The following is a 20,144-nucleotide window of genomic DNA, read 5'->3' as shown; positions in this document are numbered from 1 at the left end:
TTTCCCTGTGGACGTATTCGTAACTGCGTGGAGGTACCTCAAAGTAGAAATTGGTTTTACCTCAGCTTTATTTTCGTGTTTGATTCTGCGTCTTTATTTTGTTACAAATCATAATCATTGCATTTTTGTCATGTTTTGGTTTCATGGGTTTCTGGAATAAACCCTTGTTTTCGTTAGTCAAACGCCTCGTATCTCTTCCATCCTGCACGCGCAAATTAACTGCTATAATCGGGAGGTCGCCTCGGAAGCAAGCTGGTTCGATTATCCATCCCGGCTGATCTTAATCGCCAGGGACGCGACTGTATATTTTTCGCCTTCTCTTTCCACTCAACTCCCTCATCCTTGCTGTTGAAGATATTATACAATTAATCTCTGAGGGTCTTCATGGTTTGGTTCTATATCGATTACGAGTCTGACGGACAGCTGGGTCTGGCAACTGGCAACTGGTTCTGGCAACTGGTCTGGCAACTGGCAACTGGTCTGGTTTCGGGCAACTAGTTCAACCACTTAATACAGGAACGACGTGAAGGGTCATGTTGGTATCCTCTCTGGGGTATATAGATTACAGTAGATGTCGGCTCGGACATCAAGAATGTCAGAGTGCTGTACAAGAAACAGTTACCAAGTTTCTTGTAGAGCGCTCTCCAGTGGCTTTAACATGCAAGAAAGCACTCCATTGAAAAGCGTTGATAAGGAACGGCTGGCTTGTCAAGCCCTATCTAGCTGCGTAGTAACTGCACACACCCTGGGTTTCTTGCCTTTCAGGTTGGTGTTATTTTGGGCAATGAAAATAAGCCATTACCTCACGGTTCAGCTTGCATTCTCGAATATGTCTCATTAACCTTGAGCCGTGTCTGTCCTGTGTTTCCATGTGAATGAATAAGATTTTATAGATAAGATTCATTGTGATTCTGAACAGGGGATTTATTTCATATCTGTTATACCTCGTGTGTGTGTGTGTGTGTGTGTGTGTGTGTGTGTGTGTGTGTGTGTGTGTGTGTGTGTGTGTGTGTGTGTGTGTGTGTGTGTGTGTGTGTGTGTGTGTGTGTGTGTGTGTGTGTGTTTCGTCCTCCTGCTCTGTGGTAATAAACCTTTTGTTCATACAAACCTGTGCGTGGTCATTCGAGGTACAGGACTTTGCCATATTAAGAGCTAGTGAATTCACTTTAGAAATCCATTGGGAAAGCCAAACAAATATTTTCTTCAGTTTCCGATGTACAGAAACTCCAACATGTCACCGACAGCCGGTTTTGTCAACCTCAGAGGATGGGAGCCAAGCAATAACCTGGGCCAAACTACTGTAGTTTCAAACCTCATAACAAGGGGTTGGCACCAATTCCCAATGATTGCATTTTTTTTATTTATAATACAGTACTCCAAATCTGAACTGTACACCAGGCTGACATGCCAGTGGTGGAAAAACAGGGATTATTGCAAGAAACAAATAGGGGTGGGAGAAGGACAAGGAAGCAACACATGCACAGAACTGAGGAATTGTCTTTTGTAAACTAAATCCCCACGAGACTTTGTTCGCTTGCGCAAAATAATTTCTGCCCCAATCATTCAGATGCCCGAAACACAGGGATAGAGGTCACAAAACAAAGAACCTGATGCCCAACTGATGCTTCCTTAGGGTGGTGATGGTCTCAGCGAGAGAGATCTTTAGGTTCCGTAACGTCCGAGCATGTGACTACAGGCAATGCACGTGTGTGCTTTTTCTTTGCACAACGCTTGGACTGTCGTGGGTCTGTTCGTCCACCTCTCTCTCAAGGAGCCCTCTCCGTACAGCTTGCTCCTTGGGACTCAAACTGTGCTTCGACTCACGTCTATGGAACTCACGCCGTACACACCCACCCATCGACCTTTTATTACATTGCGTTTCTGAGTGCCCATTGGCTTGCCACCCAGATTGTCGTTGCTTCTAGTGGTTTCCAAGATTCCTCATGGCTTTGAGTCCCTGAGATTGCTAGGCTCGGCGTGGCTCGTACCTTGTGCGTGGCCCCAAGGTTCTGCTTTTTGTCTTGCTCAAGGTAAGGGTGGCTTGCAGAGCTGGTAAAACAATTTAAGCACACATAGATTATGAAGGGAACTATTTGAAGGATTAATGGGAGAGGAATGGTGGAAGGGATTTAGACACATTACAGAAGAAAGGGGGAGGGGGCACATTTATTGGCTTCTGAACAAACTTCGGCAAATGTCAGGTATCATTTTATACAGATACCACACACTTGTGCTGGATTTTTTTATTAACGACATAACTAGTCTATCCTGCTGCCGTTGCCCTCGAACCATTACCATAACAATATCATTTATAATTTGACAATGAATATAACCGTTTGAGATGTTATTCGCTTGCTTTTCTTTGGGAAAAATTTTTTTCCCCAGCCTTTGAAGCTGCTTAATAAAGGGGGTAAAAATGCAAAATAGTTGCACTATTAAAGCATTTCTTCTTTCAAAATGCTAATGCAATATTTCTAATAAGTGCAGGTCTAGCATCTTTGTTTTGTCATCTAAAAACTTTGTTTTTCCCACCACATGACTTTTGAACATGCTATACACTACATTTGATCACGCCCAAACAAAGGAACCACATACCAAATCAGGAGGCCATATGTGGGATGTGATATCGTACGGTTAAGAAACGGCAAATTACATGGAAAACAGGAATTATTCCACTTTTTTGTATTGGTTCTCCAGTTTATAAGGCTCATGAATGAGTGGTATATTCGGATGTAGACATTGGACAGACAACACTGCATTTGGCTCCAGACAAACACAGCTAGTGGCCTTGGGTAAAGTGACGTAACTAGTCTGTGCACTCTTGGTGCTGGCGACACCATTTTGTGACGTCTCTTTCTCTCCATCGTCAGTGGGGCAAGTATGGAGAAATCACTCTCCTCCCTCCTCCATGGGATGCCAAGCCATGGGGTTTCTCAGTGCTCTATCCTTACATCTAAAGCCTGAGCGTCGTGATGAAGCAGTATGTTCCATTTTTGTCGTCTTTAGTGTGACAGAATCAAACCGTGGACAACCTCCCAGATTTCAAAGCTGATGCTCTAACCACAATGCCACTGAGTCTTGTTAAATAAAATGTAAGGCGTGGGAGGTGGACATTTGACATTTTCATTTGAAGAAGTATAACATACATTGTGTGGATGAAGCAATATTGCTACTTGTTACCTCTGCCACTGACGGTGATCACCCACTGAAGGTGGACAGAGGTTATGTTTTCACCCCTGTCTGTTCAAGGACAGGGTATCTCAAAAGGTTGTGGACAGATTCCGATTAAATTTGGTGGACAGGTTGGATGTCTAACAAGGATGAATCTATTCTATTTTGGTGAAGGTCCGATTCCGGATCGATTTTTTTTTTTGGGGGGGAATTTTTTTTACCATTGAGAGATGGGGCCAAATATGATATACAGCATGGTATATCAAAAAGTTGTGGATGAGTTATGATAATTTGGTGGGTGATTTGGGTAGGTGACAAGAACAAGCTGATTAGATTTTGGTTCAGGTTCAGATCCAGATCCATATATGTGTTTTACAAAACGTAAACTGTTCAGCCTGGCGGAGGTATGCGCTCTGCCGAGTGTCATTCTAGTGTATATATGTATTTATGGTTTGTTTTTTTTAACGTTGGTGAATGGTGAAAAGGTGTACGAAGAGCAACCACAGAATATTGACAGGACCCATGGCGAAGACGAGCATCGATGCGATGTCCATGGGCTAAGCCCAAGATTGCTAAACTATCTGTACTAATTTATTCTGCCGAGGCAGAAAACTATGTATAGAAAAGTTGAATTTCATCAATTTACAAGGATGACTTCAAAATCCAAGATCACTGCTCATCTCCACTCATTTGTTGTTCCCCGTCGCACCGCGGAGCGAAAGGGGGATTATGGTTTTCCCTTCCATCCGTACGTACGTACGTGCGTGCGTGTGTGCGTAAGCGAAGGACCGAATTCTAATTTGGTGTGTGGGTGCAACCCACGTCAAAATCCAAGATGGCCTCCGCCATGTATGTCTGACGCCATGTATGTCTGAACCTTGTGAGCGGAATATCTTGAAAAATAAGCAAAGTGCCAACTTCTAATCTGGTGTGTGGGTGTATCTAGGCATAAGGAAGAACGCTATTGAAAATTGGGTCGCCACGTCAAAATCCAAGATGGCCGCCTTGCGTCTTCCACTTTGTCAACTCATCACTTCACCGACGGGGGACCTAGGCATAACGATTGTTCCTCTTTTTCCCACCTGTGGAACCAACTTCCACATTTTCCTCAATCTTCCTCCTTCCAGGTCTTCCTGACAGCTGTTCACGCCACCATCTCAGATCGTCCCCAATCCAAAACACTTCTCCAGTCGTTCACCCCACCCAAATTCCTCCTTCAAATTTTCAAGTTTTTCCTTCCTGAAAGTTTCTTACTGTATCCATCTTGTCCATGCTATGCATCCTTGCTACACCTCATTCCTCCCCACATCCATTTTGTCCTTCAACTCCCCTGTTTGCGTCCCCCTCCAACCTCTCTCTCTCTCTCTCTCTCTCTCTCTCTCTCTCTCTCTTTTTCTCTGTCTCTGTCTCTGTCTCTGTCTCTGGCTCTCTCTGGCTCTCTCTGCCCCTCAGCTCCCCTCAGCCCCTCTCGCCCTCTCTCCCACTCTCTCTCTCCCCTGTTCCTTTTGTTCTGTTGCGTCTTGAATCTTGATCCATTCAGTGTTCTAGTTCTTCCACAAGCCTCGACTCTGTATACAAAAAAAAAAAAACTATGAATAACAAGAATTCCTATTGATTCTTGTCTTTTTGCAATTGTTGTTTTCATGTTTTGTTATGCATTATGTTTTGCACTCTGTCAAAGCGCCTTTGGGCTTCATGAAAAGCGCTATACAAAATAAATGAATTATTATTATTATTAAGAATGGGGTGGGTGGAGTTGCACACCCCGAAACACAAATGAGACAACCAGTAGACAAGAGCAAGGCAAACAGAACAAGCCAAAGAAGGACTAAAATAAAGAAGGAGATGATAGCAAGAGAGATTTACGGGTCAGCTTCATGTATCGGCCTTCAGATGCCTTCCTTGTCTGAGCAAGTGTTGGGAAGGCAGGAGGCAGCAAGATGAAACTGTCCCTTAAACGGTCCCCAGGTGGCGTCGAGCATGCAAAGTACTAACAAGCCAGTTGGTTTATTAACTCAACTGGACTATGTCCAGCTGAGTTTTTGTCACACCCAGTGTCCGTCGTCTGTCTGTCTGTAAACAATTCGACGTCTATGCTCTCAAAGTCACAAATATTGATTAAATTTGATGAAACTTGTTATGCAGCATCTTGAAGACATAAACTAGTTTGGGATTGCATTTGGACGTTGCACGCCCAAAAATGGGTGCGGCAGGGCGGCCATATTGAAAAAAGCAATTTTTGTCATATATTTTTAGCACATATAAACTATATAGTTTGTGGTTCTATTATGCATATTCTAACCATATTGATATAGACCAGTTGAGTTCAGGTTTGATGTGGGGGACGGGGGAGGTTTGAATCAGAGTTGATGTTCGGCCCCTCTTTCAGGCCAGCGTCAAGCATTGTTGCCTGTTGGAAACATGACTGGTGTCTGGCTAACAGTATGATTGTTACTCAGGTACAATATATTTGCTGGGTGCCCCCAAGCTAAAACCTGCACCATCTTGCTGCGTGGTGGCGCAGAACAATTCATGGAGGAAACAGAGAGGTCATTGCATGATGCCATCATGATTGTCCGACGAGCTACGAAGGTAACTTTCCATTACTTGCCACTCCCCACCCCACCCGTGTTGTATTGTTTTGCTTCCTTCTACAAGCTTGTCATCTGTTGAAAAAGAAAAAGTACATATATGTGTGTGTAGATATATATAATATATATATATATACATACATACATACATACATACATACATACATACATACATACATATGTACATACATACATACATATGTACATACATACATACATATGTATATACATACATACATATGTATATACATACATATGTATGTATGTACATTGTACATATGTATATACATATGTATGTATGTGCATACATAATACATATGTATGTATGTACATACATATGTATGTATATATGTATGTATGTATATGCTGTACATATGTATGTATGTACATACATATGTATGTATGTATGTACATACATATGTATGTATGTACATACATATGTATGTATGTGTATGTATGTACATACATATGTATGTATGTGTATGTATGTACATACATATGTATGTATGTGTATGTATGTACATACATATGTATGTATGTGTATGTATGTACATACATATGTATGTATGTGTATGTATGTACATACATATGTATGTATGTGTATGTATGTACATACATATGTATGTATGTATATATGTATGTATATACATATGTTTGTATGTATGTATGTATATAATATACGTATGTATGTATGTATATATGTATGTATGTATGTATGTGTATACTGTACATATGTATGTATATACTGTACATATGTATGTATATACTGTACATATGTATGTATGTATGTATGTGTATACTGTACATATGTATGTATGCGTATACTGTACACATGTATATACTGTACATACGTATACACACTGTACATATGAATGTACATGCTGTACACATGTATGTCTACTGTACATATGTATGTATGTATATACTGTACATATGTATGTATAAACTGTACATATGTATGTGTATACTGTACATATGTATGTATATACTGTACATATGTATGTATGTATATACTGTACATATGTATGTATGTATATACTGTACATATGTATGTATGTATATGCTGTACATATGTATGTATGTATATGCTGTACATATACAGTATGTATGTATATGCTGTACATATGTATGTATGTATATGCTGTACATATGTATGTATTGTTACGTGGTCCTCCTGGTGACTACCTGGTCTCGGTGACCCCCGGACCGTGAGAGGAACTCCGCCAGAAAGATCTATGATTTATACGCTTTCGTAACGCAATCAATATGAATTCCAGTCAATAAGAAACCCCACACCAAGGATCCGGAATAATCAATAATATATTCCCCGAGCAATCAACAACCATCAACAATCAACAATCAATATTACTAAGATGGCCATCTTATATATGTGTCCCCCCTTTCCCCACTCACGACCCCTTGGGTCACTGTCCCTCACAATGTCTCTCTTCTCCGCACACGGGCGGTTGAACGAACCCCGGGCGGACGTGCTCCAAACGTGCACGTCGCGTACCGGGGACAGCTGCTGCAGCGCACACCTCCTTGCCAAGCAACGGGTGGCAAAACCAAGTGCGGCTTGCAACGCGCGCGAGGCCCAAGGTGCGACCTGTACGCGTCCTTGTAGACGGTGAGGCGAACTGTGCCGGACGCTTGGTTCCGTGCACGAACCCACGGCGACTTGACGTGTAAATGGGTAATTACCCCGCGCAGGTAACTCCTTTCGCCAGACGGGCTTTCAAACGCAGCCTCCCCCACGCTGCTCAATATCGATACCGCTCGCGTCGGAGCTCGGCGAGGAAGAGGAAGAAGATCCCGCTTCTCCCGGACCTCGTGTCTTTTTTCTTCCGTTTCCGGTCTCCTTTTCCCCAGAAGGGCTCCTGACCCTTTAATCACAATAACCTTTAATCGACTACACATTAATAAGCAAAGACCTGAAGAGTAATTCACATAAATTCACATAAATCCGTAACAGTATGTATATGCTGTACATATGTATGTATGTATGTATGTATATGCTGTACATATGTATGTTTGTATATGCTGTATATATGTATGTTTGTATATGCTGTACATATGTATGTATGTATATGCTGTACATATGTATGTATATGCTGTATATATGTATGTATATGCTGTACATATGTATCTATGTATATGCTGTACATATGTATGTATGTATGTATATACTGTACATATGTATGTATGTATATGCTGTACACATGTATGTATGTATATGCTGTACATATGTATGTATATACTGTACACATGTATGTATGTATATGCTGTACATATGTATGTATCTACTGTACATATGTATGTATGTATATACTGTACGTATGTATGTATGTACTGTATGTATGTATGTATATACTGTACGTATGTATGTATATACTGTACGTATGTATGTATATACGTATGTATGTATATACTGTACGTATGTATGTATATACGTATGTATGTATATACTGTACGTATGTATGTATATACGTATGTATGTATATACTGTACGTATGTATGTATATACGTATGTATGTATATACACAGTACGTATGTATGTATGTATGTATATATGTATATGTATATACTGTACGTATGTATGTATATACGTATGTATGTTTATACAGTACGTATGTATGTATGTATGTATATATGTATATGTATATACAGTACATATGTATGTATGTATGTATGTATATATGTATGTATGTATGTATGTATGTATATACATATGTATATATGTATGTATGTATATACATATGTATGTATGAATATACATATGTATGTATGTATATACATATGTATGTATGTATGTATATACATATGTATGTATGTATGTATATACATATGTATGTATGTATATACATATGTATGTATGTATATACATATGTATGTATGTATGTATATACATATGTATGTATATACATATGTATGTATATACATATGTATGTATGTATGTATATACATATGTATGTATATACATATGTATGTATATACATATGTATGTATGTATGTATATACATATGTATGTATATACATATGTATGTATGTATGTATATACATATGTATGTATATACATATTGTTACGGTCCGCGGTTAAGGATGTTATGTTTGCCGAGCGGAGGCACCGCGACCTAACAGTTTCCCCGATTCACCCGATTCACCCGCACGTTGGCCGTATCGCGCCACAGCTATTCAATGAGGGAAAAGACAAAAACGACGGATGTGAAGAAAAGGAATAAGAAGACGAAAAAAGGTTGAAAATACTACTAAATTTATTTACTATTTACAGGGTCAAAATAACCAAGGAGAAGGAAAGATAAGAAAATAATTTACAGAAGCTTTTAGAGACACAGTGAAAATACTAGCTTATCTAACAGGCTTAACTTATTCCCAGGGACAAGACAAAAGACAAACTACGAACACACTTACACGGGGAATGATGATAGGAATGGCAGGTGGATGTTTTGAGGGAGAGGGAGGTCCAACGGGTCCTGCAGCACGATCGGCGCGTTGGGCAGCCGCCGTTCCTTCGCGGCCCTGCTCCAAACTGCCGTCCAGGCCCCACGCTGCTGTGGCTGCACTTTCGGTGGCTCAAGCTGCTGTGGATACAACCGCCACTCTTGTCATGGACCTCTTTTTGTCATGGACCTCTCTTTGTCATGGACCTCTCTTTGTCATGGACCTCTCTTTGTCATGGACCTCTTTTGTCATGGACCTCTCTACGCAGCTTTGCTCTGACGACTTCCCCCTTATCACTCTTGCGCCCGCGCTTTTATAACGCCTCCGGCGATTAAGCCGCCGGCCTTCGGGACACGCCCATCGGTGTGCTCACCTCGGCCATGGTTGGTCGCGCGACCCTCTGGCTCCGCCCTTGATGACGACGGCGGGCACGCCTTTCTTCCCCAACCCGAGCACATGTTCAATCGCGGCTTTGGAGGGGATGTAATTGCCAAATTGAGGCTTGGCCATGACGAAAGGGGAAATGGAGGTTTTTGGGAATGGGAATGAAGGGAATCTATCTATTTCACGTGGTGCAATGGAGTGTCATTTTAATGGAAGACAAGGCCTTACCCTAAAACACATAATAAAGATATAAGCTACTGAACAAGGGTTTTATAGTGTCCTTCAATGGATGCTTTATGGAATTAACTACCGGAACGCCCTTTGACCTTTACACAACACTGGAGGCAGGAGGGGCCAGACTAAAACAATAATAATAATAAAGCACACAATAAAAAAAATACAATCCTCATATCCGCAACAATATGTATGTATGTATGTATGTATGTATATACATATGTATGTATGTATGTATGTATATATTGTTGCGGATATGGGATTTACATCCATCCATATCCGCTTGTAAATATTCCCCTATTTCCTCCATACTTCCCAACTATCCCCAATCCCCCATTCCCTAGTCCCATTTTCTGTAAACAACACTCTGTAGACCCGACCTCCCCCTATTTCCCCCATTAAATGTCGCATCCAGGTCCACCGCATCTCACGTAGACAACTATAGGACATCTTGCTAGTTATTCTTAGTCTATGTCAGTTAAGGACTCGTTTCCATTGATTCTGACTCTTCGTTGCACCAGAATGTGATTGTATGGCACCGTTAGGAAGTTTAGGACCTCCCAATACCTCCCCGCAGCTCTTCCTCACGGTTCAGCAACAACAACAACAACAACAACAACAACAACGGCGGCGGCGCGGGGAGTGCGCGTCCTCACTCCGGCTTGGTTGGTGGGGGGTGTTGGGAGTGCACCAGGCCTTTCCAACGAGCCGCCATCGAGCATGTGCTCGACGGGGTTACCAAGTAGGGGCTCGCTGTCAGCTCCTCGTCAAGGGCGGAGCCCGGTAACCCCCGCACCCAATAGAAGCGGCGGATCGGTCCCATCTGGGGCGGAGCCAACGAGCCGAGGGCGTGTGACTCCCCGCTGAGCATGCGCAGGAAGAGGGAGGTGACGTCAGATGCGCCCTGAGCTTGGAGAGAGAAGGACGCCACCTCCGAGCGCTGTGACACCTCCCCGCATCTCTGGACTGGACCGTGCTTTATCCTGTCCCTGAGCCAAGGTGCACCTTGTGCTATCGACTGCCTGTCCTTCCCTGCCATCAATCCCTGTGTAAGTCAGTCTTGTTCCGTTTGTCTGTGGTCTGTCTGGGTTAGATAAGATTGTGTCTAAGTGCCTATCTCTTCTGTGTCTTTACCTCATTACCTTGTAATCTACCCCTTTTCTCCACCACCAATTATATCCTCCTCCGGAGGTCTTGAGAACTGTACCCCTTGCGTCGTTTCATCTATCCCAGTCGTTGTGTCCTTTCCAATCATTGATTTAGCATAGCGCGATTTGGTCAACGTCGGGTGGAATCGGGTGAGTTGGGGGTAATCGGGTAAACTGTGCGAACACGGCGGCCATTCCGCTCGGTCAAGCAACATCTTAAGCAGTGTCCGTAACAATATATACATATGTATGTATGTATATACATATGTATGTATGTATGTATATACATATGTATGTATGTATGTATGTATATACATATGTATGTATGTATGTATGTATATACGTATGTATGTATGTATGTATATATGTGAAGAAGCGGCTCTTCGTTTGCAAAAGAAGTCCACAAACAGTTTGAAAATGTCGCAGCTTTATTGAAAACCAACTTAAACAGATCTGGAGGAGACAGACATCTACAGCAAGAACCAGCTTCATGCCACGTCTAGCCTTCCTGAAGCACATTGATTCGCAGTCCGTATAAATAGGGACAAGTTTATCAGAAAATCTCCGAGAGAACAAAGCGACTGGCGAGAGTCCCTCACCGTCATCCCTAGCCCCCACCGTCATCCGTCCCTTATCTGGACCAGATGTTTCTCTGGGCTCCGAGGAGACAGAAAATATAACTCATTAAAGGGAGGGTGCATTCTTTGGCTTCGATAAGGCCATAAAATATATGGGTTTGTTCAAATGAGTAATTCAAAGCATGTTTATACAGAGTCAAGCGTCGCTGTGATTAATACAAAATATATATGGTTTTAACGATAGGTTTATGTCTGCAATCTAATCATTCTACTAGCGTTACACAAAATCACGCGCATGTGAGCGTGATTTTACGACCGGCCTTATCTAGCCTCGAAAAAGCACACGTATACAATTGTCCAGCACGACCCAAGCGAGCCTTTCCTCATTTTAAACTAAAACGAAGCAAAAACCTTTTATTAACTTTATGAAAATAGTATATAAGCAACATTAAAATCATAACATATTATTCAAGACGTCTTATACAGAATTCTTAGCAATAACGAATCTACGACTTGACATTCCTTCCTCTTGTCTCGTCGAGACAAAGTATCTTAAGAGACAACGTGCCACATCGGGCTTTATTGAAAGACAATCGTGTAATGCGGGTATCTCCCGAGGGCATACCGTGCGCCCATAGCGCCTCGCCCGTGCATTTGGGGAACGTGTCGTGTGGTGCGTGCTTTGAACCTGAGGGCTCAGAACATGAAAGTCCATTAACGTTTCGGATCCCAACGAAGACGTCTGGTCCAGATGAGGTTCTGCCCCGCCAGAGGGCCCACAACCTCCCCTGCGGAACTTGCTCCCCCCACCCTTTGCAGACGCAGTCCTTGCAGATCTTCGAAGTTAATCAACGGTCATGCCCATGAGGTCCCTCACGTGCTGCTGTTCTGGGGAATACAAAATGTCGTCAGTATCTTGTGTCTCAATTTCCTGATCAGGGTACAGAGCGTAAAAATCCGATTCACTTGAAGCATTTGAACTTAAAACATTTGGAGAAAAGAGAGGGACTTCCTTTATGTCAAAGTCTCCCATGGGCGCCTGGTCGGCTTGCGGGTCTAGGACATCCGCGTCGGGTCCCTCGACCGCCAGACCCAGTGTCGCAATCAGATCCATAGTTGGGTCGGAAGGGGGCATGCAGCTGTCAGCTTGTAATACATAAGAGGCGTTAGCCAGTACACGCAAGGGGTTTTCAGCACAAGTATCACAGTCATCACAAACATCCATACAGGCAGCAGCCAGTTCCCACATGGGATCCACACAAGTATCACAGTCGTCACAAAATTCAATACAATTTTCTGGAGCGTTGGTCGCAACTGCCTTGTTGAAGGACCCGTTCAGGTCGACGGCCTCTGTGGTCAGAGCCATAGTCGTTGTCGGCGGCTTCTTCACTTTCCATCCTGTAAAATACTTTCTCATACAGAGGAGGACTAGAGATTTCATTAGTGCCCCACAAATTACTACCCCGATTATCACAGCCAGTGCGGTCAATAACCACTTCACTATGGTGCCCGTCCATCCCCGGAACCAGTCAGTGAGCCAGCTAAATGTATAAGAATTTTCGCGCGCGATCCGATCGATCGTCAGGGCGTGGCTAGTTTCCCTTAGTCTCACTATTGCGGCTGACACTCCTTCAGATGGATCGGGTATGTAAGTGCAACATTTTCCCTCTATAATTCCGCATACCCCTCCTTTCTCTGCCAAGAGCATGTCCAAAGCCACCCGATTCTGCATCACCATTGTACGCATGTGAATCACCGTATCCAATAGTATGTCATGAGCCGTAGCGGTGTCGTTTGCCACCTTTTCTAGGGCCAAAGCCAATTTATCTATCCGGAAACTATCCATGACTGTGTCCGCTCCTGGGAAGAAGAAACCAAACACCTTTTCCCATAGGCTCCCGTGTAGTTTAGTGGTTCCATCTTCGTTCATGACTGACCTCTTATAACGCCTGTCCAAGGACTTTGGGTCTAGCTCATCCAGTATCTCAACGTCAGGAAGGACTGAACCCAGATAACATGTGCCCCCCCAATTATTTGGTAAATAGGGGTAAGCCTTGTCGCCGCATATAAACATTGTCCCATGGGGTGGGACCAGGTGGGTGGATAAGCACTGGAGTCCCTTTACCACCCCATTAATCCTACTAACCCCCCTAGAGAATGTTATAGCCGTTATGTTGTGGTTGTGTTTATCTTGCAGTACTATTTGTAATGTAATCCCCGAGCTCCCTTGTCCCAGCTTCCCGGGGAGAGTGTAGGCGCATTCTGATTCTCCCATACGCAAGTGGCCGGAACCCTGGAGGCAGACCCTCCCTTTCTGTGGTTTGACCCAGACGGGGGCAGGCCTCTCGGCCACATGGGCAATCATTGACGGGCGATAATTAAATTGTCGATTGCAACTCTTGCCGTTGTCAACCCCTTCTCTTTCCAGCGTGGTGACTAAACATGGGGAATCGATAGGTTGTGAGCAGAGGTCATTGAGGGACAGAGGTAGCACTATCATGTGTATTCCTGTGGTGCCTGCTTGGGGAAAGTGCATGCACGACCAGCAGTGTGTCCTATTTTGAATTGTTGCCACCTCCCTGGCCACTTTCCAATATGTGTTTTCCCCCCTCTTTGGGGCCTTATCCTGGGGGTGTGGCGTGAGTATGTATTCGATGCATGGTGTGTATTTAGTTTCGCCACTGGCCGCTCCTGGGGTCCAGACGCTGCACCGGACCTGCATAGTCATGCCTTTCTCTAGGCACGTGCGTGTTTGTAGCTTAAAATCAGGGGTTCCCCATTTGTATCCTGGTTGGGCCAAGGTCTCAATGCTAGCTTGCCCGTTTTCCCGGAACTCTCGTTGCTTTTGTAGTACCATGCCAACGCGTCCAGGCCCTGCCGACAGTGCTAGCCAATTTATGTTCACCCAATTTGTGTGCAGGGCTTTCTGTTCGAAACATGGTAGTGATACTCTTTGTCCCCATGTTACGGTGAGGTGTCGGGTTTCGTTTTCGCATCTATTGGAATCGGAGTTTCCCCTAGCTGCTGTCGCTATCAATAGTATTGTACCTATGATTAGGCCCATCCTTACTGTGGTTGCTGTGGTGTAGTGTCTGGTGCTTGTATGGCCAACTTAAAGTGCGTGGCGTGGATCCACGAGGTCTTGCCCTCGCAAAAGACTGCCGTTGGTGTAGTCAGCAACACCTGGACTGGTCCCTTCCACCTTGGTTCCAAGGCGTTCTTGCAGGTGAAGTGCTCCACGAACACCTGGTCTTTTTCCTCTGGTGGACCATCTGGTCCACAAGTCTCCTGGGAACGCCTGGTCTACAGGTCTCCAATTCATAGATTCAATTCATTCAATTCATAGTTTCATAGAACACCTTTTCTCCAATTTCCTAATCCACTTTTTCCAAGTGGATCCAATTTTATCCAATATTCAATTTTTAAATTCAATCCCATTTAATCCAGTCCAATTCAAATTAAATTCAATCCTTCTCTCAGCATCCCATTACCTGTTTCCAACATCAATAAAAATAAAATTATAAAATTAATAAAAATCAATCATCTCAAATCTCAAATCAAATCAAAAATCAATCAAAATCATAAAAATCAATAAAATAATAAAAATAAACGAAAATTACTTCAGCTAGAGTTTCAACTAGAATTAACACAAACAAACCACCATTAACCTCCATTAACACAAACAAACCTCCATTAACCTCCCCCTATTATTTATTTATTTTCACGAATAAACAAATAATAGAAATAACCTGGTCTACTTCCAATTTCAATTCTGGTCAGTTCTGGTGTCTGGTCACACACAATGTTTTCCTCACCCACTGTGATTCGCTCAAAATAGATTCTCACTGTTATGTCTGAAATTCGTCTCATGAAAACCCATTCAAGAGTCCGGTGTAACAGACAGCCAAACACATAGACACGCCGAAGACCCCAGGGTACCCATCAAACTAGCTTGTCCCCAGATCCACAACACAGCGAAACATGTAACTTTACTAAAACTAGAACGGGCACTCGGTAGAGCGCATACCTTCGCCGCAGCTACTTTTGTTGCCAAAATAAGAGACTACAAGATCTGTGTAGCAAAGCCACACCTACGTTGTCATGCGGGAAGATTTGTTTCAAATTAAACCATTCTATCCCGCCAAAAGTTTGATATTGTAATCACATCCATGACCTTTTCATGACCTTGACCTTGACCTTTGACCCGATCGATTCCAAAATCTAATCAAATGGTTTCCGGATAATAACCTATCATCCCACCAAATTTCATGCGAATCGGTTGAATACCTTTTGAGTTATGCGAATAACATACACATACACACACACACACACACAGACATACAAATAAATACACAGCGATCAAAACATAACCTTCCGCTTTTGCGAAGGTAATAATCACTTACTCATAACTAATACTCATAATAACTCATAATTACTTATGTAATTACTCATGCCAATACTTACTTAAAATAATGTAATATCCCAATCTTCACCCCCTATGCAAATCGAAGCACCCCGGACAATCCACAACCAATATCAACCACTGTAGCCGCCTTCCTGACTCCAGGCAGCCACACGCAGCCACATACATCTCCATCCCCGTCACACAAGACAACAGCCAACGAGTGTGTCCACCACACAGAAACTTTTGGCACTCCTGACACCAATGCAACAACCGAACTCCCAGACAACCAACAACAAAGTATGTATGTATATACAACATGTCGACTTTCCTACCCATATCCGTGGTCACATTTTGGACCTTGTCTGCTCCACTGGATTAAATTTGCACCATCTCTATGGCTCCGACCTCACCCTCTCTGACCACTTAGCCATCACTCTGACCATCAACATCCCCGCCCCAACACCAAGGCATTATCGCACAATCAACTTCCGTAAGCTAAACGCTCTTTCACCTACCTCATTCTCATCCACCCTCTCTGAAAAAATGTCCACTTCTCCCTTCATTGACCTCCACACCCCTTCCGACCTCACTGACTACTACAACCACACTCTCTCCTCCTGCCTTGACCAGCTTGCGCCTGTAAAAACCAAAACAGTTTCTTTCACCCATTCTGCTCCCTGGTTTACCCCTGAACTCCACCTGATGAAAACTCGTGCTCGCCAACTTGAAAGACTCCGCAATAAAACGGGTCTCACAGTTCACTCCCAAGCCTACAAGGACCACATACAACACTACAAAGATGCCCTCTCCCACGCCCGCTCTGCCTACTACTCTCAAATTATCCACTCTGGCTCCGGAAACCCAAAAGCACTCTTCTCGACAATAAACAAACTCCTCCGCCCCCTGAACACCACCACCCAGTCATTCACAGTAGACAACTGCATCTCCTTCCTCTCTTTCTTCCAACGCAAAATTGACAACATCTACAACAGCTTGACCACCGCCGCACCCGCTCCCCCTCCAACCACCTGCCCCCCCTTGTCCTGCCATCCCCTGTCTCGGTTCTCCCCAATCTCTCCTACTGACCTCTCTGAACTCCTCATAGGAATGAAAACTGCCACCTGCACTCTTGACCCCATCCCCTCCAGCTTTGTCAAAGCCTCCCTCCCTGCTCTCTCTCCACTTATCATTGCAACAATAAACTCCTCCCTGTCTACAGGCATCGTCCCACCTTCCCTCAAAATTGCTGCTGTTACCCCCATTCTAAAAAAACCTGGTCTAAACCCTGACACCCTAAACAACTTCAGACCCATCTCCAACCTACCCTTTCTGTCAAAAGTTTTGGAACGCGCTGTAGCCACTCAACTCAAACATCATCTCTCTGCCAATAACTTGTATGAAACATTCCAATCCGGATTCCGCTCCAACCACAGTACTGAAACTGCTCTCCTCAAAATCACCAACGACCTTCTCCTCTCCTCTGACGCTGGCAACCTCAACATTCTCGTCCTCCTCGACCTCAGCGCTGCCTTTGACACCATCGATCACACTATCCTCCTCACCCGACTTGAATCCACCTTTAACGTCACCGGCACTGCCCTCTCTTGGATTAAATCATACCTCTCTGACAGATGCCAGTTCATCTCCATCAATAACTGCAAATCCCCCACTGCTCCCCTCCCCCAAGGTGTCCCCCAAGGTTCAGTTCTTGGCCCCCTCCTCTTCATCCTTTACCTGTCCCCGCTCGGTCACTTAATCCGCCGTCATGGTCTCCAATTCCACTGCTTCGCCGATGACATCCAGCTTTTCATCTCCACCAAGTCCGTCTCCACCGACACCCACTCTATCCTGACAAACTGCATCACTGAAATAAAATCCTGGCTTCAAATCAACTTCCTCAAGCTTAACTGTGATAAATCTGAAATAATCATCATTGGCCCAAAAACGCTCACAAAATCCACCCATAACTTTGCCCTCAACATCGACGGTATCCCAGTATCCACCTCCCCTCACATCCGGAATCTTGGCGTCATCTTTGACCAAACCCTTTCCTTCGACAAATACACTAAACAGATCACAAAGTCAGCCTTCTTTCACCTGAAAAACATTGCCCGTCTCCGCTCATCCCTCTCCTCCACGGCTGCAGAAACCCTCATCCACGCCTTCATCACCTCCCGTCTGGACTACTGCAATAGCCTCCTCTATGGTTCACCCTAAAAAATCACCAATAAACTCCAATACATTCAGAACTCCGCTGCCCGTCTACTCACTCATTCCCGGACCCGTGACCACATCACCCCCGTCCTTTACAAGCTTCACTGGCTCCCCATCCCCCAGAGAATCCAGTACAAAATCCTCCTCTTGACATACAAAGCCCTCCATAACCTGGCCCCATCCTACCTGGCTGACCTCCTCTCCAGACACACTCCCACCCGCAACCTCCGCTCTGCTGGTACCAACCTCCTGACCCCCTCCATCCGGACCAAATTCAGATCCTGGGGGGACAGGGCCTTCTCCATCGCTGCTCCCACCCTCTGGAACTCACTACCTCACACCATCAGAGACTCCTCCTCACTCACCACATTCAAAACATCACTAAAGACCCACCTGTTCAACGCTGCATTCAACATTCAACCCACAGCATTTAACCCCTGACTATCTCTTCTCCTTCTCCCTCCTTTTGCTTTAAATATTTCCCTGTTGATTCTTGTCTTGTCTTTTTGATTCTTGTCTTATATATATGCCGTATATCGCTGCTGTTTGTTTTCTTGATTCTTGTCTTTTTGCAATTGTTGTTTTCATGTATTGTTATGCATTATGTTTTCCACTCTGTCAAAGCGCCTTTGGGCTTCTGGAAAAGCGCTATACAAAATAAATGAATTATTATTATTAATTATTATGTATATACATACATATGTATGTATGTATGTATGTATGTATATACAGTCACGTGAAAAAATAAGTACACCCCATGTAAAGTTTAGATTTTTTCAACATATTTCAACACAGCTATTTGATCTTCATTTCAACAATATTGACAGATAAAGGTGATATAATATAACAAATATCATCAAACATTTACATTTTGTAGTCAATTGTATAATTTAAATAAACATAAATGCAAATTTTGCATGTGGAAAAAGTAAGTACACCCCTACATTTATCACTACTTTAAATACTTAAAATTAGAATGAGGTGCACCAGCTCAGGTGCAAATGATTAGAACATCGTTAGAGAGGATCTTGGAGGAACCTGTCTTATTTAAACCTCAGACATTTCGTTTGGTTTGCTCTTTGTTGTTGAAGTGTGCGGCGTCACCATGCCTCGATCAAAAGAGCTCTCTGAGGCCTTCAGAAAGAAGGTTATAGATGCCTCCGAGTCTGGGAAGGGATTTAAAAAGATCTCCAAACAATTTGAAATCAATCGTTCGACTGTCCGGAAGATCATCTACAAGTGGAGAAGATTCCAAACAACTGCCAACTTATTCAGGCCAGGCTGCCCCAGCAAGTTCAGCCCGCTAGCAGACCGCAAGATACTGAAAGAAGTCTCTTAAGAACCCCAGAATGTCATCACGGGACCTACAGGTAGCTCTTGCCACTGTTGATGTCAAAGTGCACGAGTCTACCATTAGAAAGAGGCTGCACAAATTTGATCGACATGGGAGGTGTGCCAGGAGGAAACCTTTGCTGTTCAGAAAGAACATCAGCGCAAGACTAAAGTTTGCCAATGAACACCTAGGCAAAGACCAGCACTTCTGGAACAATGTGCTCTGGACAGACGAGTCAAAGGTAGAGCTATTTGGCCACAGTACCAGAAGACATGTTTGGCGAAAACCAAAGACAGCATTTGACCACAGGAACCTGATACCAACTGTAAATAATGGTGGTGGAAATATTATGGTTTGGGGCAGCTTTGCTGCATCAGGGCCTGGGCAGCTCACCATCATAGAATCCAGTATGAATTCTTCATTGAACCAGAGGGTGCTTGAGGATAATGTGAAACTGTCGGAAAGTTGAAACTCCACCGAAGGTGGACCTTGCAACATGACAATGACCCAAAACATACCAGTAAATCCACCCAGGAATGGCTGAAAAGAAAGAAATGGAGGGTTCTGGAATGGACAAGTCAAAGCCCGGATCGAAATCCCATTGAGATGTTTTGGGGGGGATTTGAA

General features: G+C 43.7%; 1 protein-coding gene across 1 annotated transcript in view; it reads left to right on the top strand.

The window, feature by feature from the left end:
* Window positions 1–20,144, top strand: part of CCT7 (chaperonin containing TCP1 subunit 7) — a 64,222-nt gene that overhangs the window by 35,233 nt on the left and 8,845 nt on the right. Inside the window, exon 10 of the mRNA XM_068127098.2 lies at window positions 5,631–5,763. Within this exon, the coding sequence (XP_067983199.1) occupies window positions 5,631–5,763 (133 nt within the window). The remainder of the gene's footprint in view (window positions 1–5,630; window positions 5,764–20,144) is intronic.

Source organism: Myxine glutinosa, chromosome 1 (genome assembly GCF_964187855.1).
Source record: "Myxine glutinosa chromosome 1, kmMyxGlut1.1, whole genome shotgun sequence".
NCBI classification, from domain to species: Eukaryota; Metazoa; Chordata; class Myxini; order Myxiniformes; family Myxinidae; genus Myxine; species Myxine glutinosa.
Note: the sequence above shows the minus strand (reverse complement) of the source record. Positions and strands in the feature narration are given on the sequence as shown.